The sequence below is a fragment of the Austrofundulus limnaeus genome, unplaced genomic scaffold (assembly GCF_001266775.1).
Source record: "Austrofundulus limnaeus strain Quisiro unplaced genomic scaffold, Austrofundulus_limnaeus-1.0 Scaffold2, whole genome shotgun sequence".
Classification (NCBI taxonomy): domain Eukaryota; kingdom Metazoa; phylum Chordata; class Actinopteri; order Cyprinodontiformes; family Rivulidae; genus Austrofundulus; species Austrofundulus limnaeus.
This window is the reverse complement of record NW_013952404.1, coordinates 8,182,005-8,187,309: the sequence shown is the minus strand read 5'-3', so window position 1 is coordinate 8,187,309 and position 5,305 is coordinate 8,182,005. Positions and strand designations below refer to the sequence as shown.

At 41.7% G+C, this 5,305-nt stretch overlaps 2 protein-coding genes across 3 annotated transcripts in view; one reads left to right on the top strand and one right to left on the bottom strand.

Annotated features, from left to right (window-relative positions):
- cmpk2 (cytidine monophosphate (UMP-CMP) kinase 2, mitochondrial) overlaps positions 1 to 4,291 on the bottom strand; it is an 8,701-nt gene extending 4,410 nt beyond the window's left edge. Inside the window, exons 1-4 of the mRNA XM_014014527.1 lie at positions 3,581 to 4,291; positions 2,494 to 2,608; positions 1,933 to 2,134; positions 670 to 903 (exon numbers count right to left, since the gene is read on the bottom strand). Of these exons, the coding sequence (XP_013869981.1) occupies positions 670 to 903; positions 1,933 to 2,134; positions 2,494 to 2,608; positions 3,581 to 4,180 (1,151 nt within the window). The 5' untranslated portion in view covers positions 4,181 to 4,291. The remainder of the gene's footprint in view (positions 1 to 669; positions 904 to 1,932; positions 2,135 to 2,493; positions 2,609 to 3,580) is intronic.
- rsad2 (radical S-adenosyl methionine domain containing 2) overlaps positions 811 to 5,305 on the top strand; it is a 9,130-nt gene continuing 4,635 nt past the window's right edge. Inside the window, exon 1 of one of the 2 annotated variants that reach the window (XM_014014547.1) lies at positions 811 to 943. In XM_014014547.1, coding sequence (XP_013870001.1) covers positions 874 to 943 — 70 coding nt within the window. In that variant the 5' untranslated portion in view covers positions 811 to 873. Of the gene's footprint in view, positions 944 to 4,940; positions 5,272 to 5,305 lie in introns of those variants that run through there. The other variant, XM_014014539.1, reaches the window with a different exon arrangement.

The window sequence follows — 5,305 nt, the reverse complement described above, 5'->3', positions numbered from 1 at the left end:
TCAATTTCAATTCAGTTCAATTCAGTTCAATTCAATTCAATTCAATTCAGTTTATTTATATAGCACCAAGCCACAACAACTGTTGTCTCAGGGCACTGTACACACAAAAATAAATAAATAAGTAAATAAATAAATAAATAAATAAATAAATAAATAAATAAATCAATCTTGAATTTTCAAATCCAGAGTGCCTTTTTTTATTTGTATGTCCCACCTGTACCATCCCTTCCAAAATAGTCTAGCTCCGCCCCGTTTAAGTGCTACTGCATAAAATAATCATTTTAATTTCAAACGTTCACATTTTCCTTAAATTTTCTGATCCAACATCTGTTTTATAATGTAATATATTTGAAGAATTGCCATGTCAATTGAAAAAAAAAACTCTTTAAGACAATTCGAATCGAATCACTGACTAAATTTTTACCTGCTTTATACAAGTACCTGCCTTAAAGCCAAACACCTGTTGATTAAAAGACATTAGTTGATTACAAGAAAATCAAATGCCAACAATTTGTTAGCATGATTAAATAAATTTGTTTGATTCTTAGTGAATATTTTCGTCTAATTCCCAAATGATTGGGTATGTAAATATTCATTTAGCTGTTTTCCACTCATTTAAAGTGGTATGGGTAGATTCAAAATTTTCTTCATGTGCTCCAGCTAATTTACCTCAGTCTGAAGAGTTGGTTGTGATCCAGCTCTTCTTCCTCATCTGTTTTTGTTAGGCCTCTGTCCCTCAGCCTCCTCTTCCTCTCCTCGGGGTCCAGGAAGAGTAAGACCACCAGGCTGGGCTGGAGGAGGTCACTGGGCCAGRGATACACCTCAGAGCCGTCTTGAGGGAGCTCACTGACTGAACCACTCACTGCCGTGGCAATGGCATACGCTGCTGTACTGTGCCAAAATCTAAGGATGGATAGAAGGCAGAAGAAGTCGTTCTCAAACAGTAAGTGTGTGACTACTARTAGTTCTTGTTCTCATTTTCAGGCCTAAACGATTGCAACTAATGTTTGGTCTTTGCCACTCAGAAGCAACCAGTTTTTAATCTTTCAGGAAAATAAAAATYAAAATACTCGAAACAARGGCAACTCAGAGATTTTTTTTATTGTGTAAATCTAGAGTTGTTGATATTTTTTCTCTCAGTTACAGGTAAACTTGATTRAGTTTGACTTTTGTTGAGTCGAGGGGGTTGCTGAAGTTTTGATTTTCCTCCAAAAAGGCGATGCAGCACAAAAACTATTCCATCTGATGATTAGAGCTGTATTAAATATCGAGTGGTTCAGGTCTTGATCTCGGGATCCACAACTTCTAACAGGACTGCAAAACAACGAGCCACCACATCACCAACAATGTCTCATCACTGTACGGTTCTTTCATTGTCTGATGCCTTGACTTTTCAGAATTATGTTTTGTATAGTGGTATTAATTTATATTTTCAGATCTTCCAAGGTGCCAATTATGGAACACTCTGTGCATTGCTGCCCAAATCAAATTCTGGAAGTGGTCATTCAACTAGATCTGTTACAAAAGGACAACTGATATTACCAACTATTAAAAACTGTTACGGRCAYAGGTCTTTCTTCTATGTTTATACTAAAGCATGGAATGACATTCCTCAAAACATAAAGTCCATTTCAAAACTACAGCCCTTTAAGAAGAATCTTGTCTGCCATCTGCTGGACACTTTTTGTTGTGCTCATATTTAGGCGTCCTATTTTGCAAATGCTGCCTTTTTGAAATTTGGGATGCTTGTTTGTCTTTGTGTCTATGGTGCATAATGATGTGATTGTGATGCTGTAATTCTGAGCGTTTATGTGCTGCAGAAAAGGAACCTGCTGTAAAACAYCAATTATGCTGAGTCAGGCTTGATTTTTAARAATCTTTTCCTGTTAAATAAATAAATCAAATCAAATCAACATCTCCTCTAACTCTCACCTGTCCACAATGARGGGCGCCTTCATGCTCTCTTGGCTTATTTGCTCGGCGGTGATGTAGTTCCCAAGAGCGTAGAAGGCCCTGCGGATGAGGGGAGGCTCCTGATCAAAGCGGGCTCTCCAAGGGGACAGGCACTGGGGAGGGGACCGCAGAAGGGTGGCCCCGAGAGCATCRTTTAGAGACTCCGTGAGAGTAGTTTTACCTATGAGGGCAAAATGATCACAGGGAGCATTTTATAAACACGAAAGCAAAGARTCCTTCATGTTTCTATYGAATGGAYCAAAGAACTGAAGTAACACTTGAAATGTTCAGCTWACGCTCCTATCTGACCCTGTGTGGTGTCGTCCTCCTGAGGTTTCTAAGAAGCACTGCACGATCGAGCAGATTCAATAAACCATTTTCATTGTGATGTAATGTTTCTGAGCTCACAATACATGATACCCCATTAGGCCAAGCTCACTGGCAGATAATGTTTTTAGCAGAGAACAAGCAGCCGTCACTTCAGCCAACATCTATGCATCAAAGCAATCCCATATTTATTTWTAAGGAAATGGCATTAACCTGTAGCATCCAGGCCCTCGATGACAATAACAGGGAAGTCTGGTTTTCCTCTGGCGTTCGCTCTGCCGGGAAGCATCCTCAGCACGGACGTGCTCTCTGGGATGATGTCACCACACTGCAGAACAGGCAGAGTCAGTTTGCTGCTGCGAGACAGGAGGATGGAGGGAGTCAGACGGTGTGGCGCACACAAACACATGCACACACACAATGCTTCTGGACCACCTGGCACAGTTAGATCAATTAAAAGGCCTAGCATTCCCTGAAGGAACTCACATCACCTGCCGCCTGTCATAGCCGTGTTTTGCACCAAGATCTTATGTTGAYAAATGACAGGTAAGTCAAAGAGAATTACATTATGTGAAATCTCATGCAATACTGCAACATGTTACACAGTTTGTTAGCGCATGGAGTATTTGTTGAGAATGACTCAGCTACTACCACTCAATTTTACCTCAAAATTTGTAACACTGTCTGCGTTGTAACCATTTCTTTTAGTTTTGTTTTCTTGGGTCTGTAGGCTGTGGTTGCCACCTTGAAATGTTTTAAGTCCAAAAGTTAATCAGCTGTAAAAGTGCATCAGTTAATGACTTTCTGGAGGTTTTGTTAAAAATCCAACTTGTGTCTCATGAAATATTTTACTAACAAGCAGACAGAGTTGAGTGCAACAGTTGAAGGCAAAGTTTTAAATAAATATCTTGCGTGATAAGTTAGTGCTTAGACTATACATTGGAGATCAGTCTCAGCCACCATCACTTTGAATTTTAGATTAATATCTGTATAACTAGTCGAGTTATACCTATTTTTGTGTCTGCTAAAAATGCTTTGCTGTGGCGGGCATCTTCGGCTGGATTGCCTCCAACAGTTATTCAGTTGTTACTGTGAATTGAATGATTATTTTCTGAAAGTTTCAATATAATTCGTTCTCTTATTAATGACTTATTTTGCTAACAGAAACACGCGCAGAAAGCGTTTTGAGTGTTCAAACTGCAACACCCTCTTTCCCCATACGAGGGAGACATTTTCCCAAATGTGGTAGCCCCGGTGCTGTTTTTATTTCAAAACGGTTGACACTTTGCGTCATACGGACCTTTTCCAAAACGTCACAGGCCTCATCAAGGCTGTAGAAGACATCAGAGTTGATGATGTTGAGCACAGATGGGTGACATGTTGGCGCTGCTGCCGGCACCACGTAGAATTTACTCATCCCCATCAGCTCGCTCCCTGTGTTTGTCCACACACGCTGAGTCCACTGCTGATCGCCTTCCCCCCCGGAATATGAACACACTAACACCGGCTCATGCTGCTCTAAATGCCCCAACAGGCTCTCTATCCGGGACGAGTTCTCGGAGTTGCTCTTTAAGAAATAACCCTTGATCAGAGAYTTTTTAGCATCGGGAAGAAACGACAGCATGTTGGTGAAATCGGAGCCCGGAGGCAAGTCTCTCAGCAGCCTGTCTTTCAGCTCCCAGTAAAACTTTTCTCTCCTGACCCTGTCSCTGCTGCAGACCAGGAGGGAGTAGCAGCGCTTCTTGTTCCCCTCCAGGAGTTTGGAGAAAGCCAGCGGCGGCTTTTCCGCGCGCTTCTCCTGAAGTCCGAAATAAAAAGGCGCTCCGTCCAGCTCCGCTGAAAACACGCGGCAGGACCACCGCGCGAAAACAGACGTCAGGTCTTTCAAACGTGTCGCCATGATCCCTCTTCTTCACTCCCTAGAAATAAAGAAAAAAATAAAATAAAACAACGCGGTTTATGAGTTCCTGATTCTTATCAGCGAGACGGGGGCGTTACATAAATATAAGCTGTTCCTGTGCAGGGCGCGGGAAAACGAAACCAACTGCGCAGAAAAGAAAACGAAACTTAACCAAGTTTCCAGAGAAGTGATTCCTTAGAGTTATTGTTATGTGGCCTGGGAATAAACTCAGACTCGCGACGCAGCAAGGATATTGAACGCATCATATTTTAAAAGCAACATTCTCAGACACAAAGTTAAGATTTAAAAATAAAATAAATAAAAAACTTTACAGGAAATTAAAAAAAATTTACAACTGTCTTTCAAATGACATAATGTGCTCTTTTATGATGATGTTTTTTTCCTGCTATTTTTTAACTGTAGCTACATAAAACAATGTTTGCTCCAAGAACAAGCACGCATGTTTCTTCACTTTGCACTAACATTAGATTAGATTAGATTTTGCGCATTTATTTCTGTTTACCAAACTCTTAACTGCACCTGTCCCGTTTGCTCTGCATAGTTGTACAGTGACATCATTCGGGGCGTGTTTAACCAATCTAATAGCAGTTTCTAGAGAAATGTGCAGTTTTGTTTTCCATGCATGTAAACAGAAACTTGTGCGCCTATCAGCTGACAAGCTCTGGGCGGACTATTTAAGGTGCCGTCTCACCGCCTCCGCCTGCATCCAAAGCAGCCCAAACACAAGCAACACCGGACACCTGCTGGTTTAAAGATGCTTCTCTCTACTTTCATCGGGTCCCCGAAGGTGATCCTGCAGCTCTGCATCAGCACCGTCCTCTCGGTCTTCATCAGCATCCGTTCCCAGCTTCGGTTCTGGACCAGAGGAACCTGCAAGGAGGGCGTAAAGTTGCTTGTCCCTGATGTCAACAGTGCCCAGGACCCAAACGCGACCACCCCAACAAGCGTCAACTATCACTTCACGCGCAAATGTAATTATAAGTGCGGGTTTTGTTAACACACCGCAAAAACCTCCTTTGTCCTTCCTCTGGAGGAAGCCAAGCTTGGTCTCAAACTTCTGAAGGAAGCAGGTAATTAATACTTCATTTAGTATTAATCTATTTC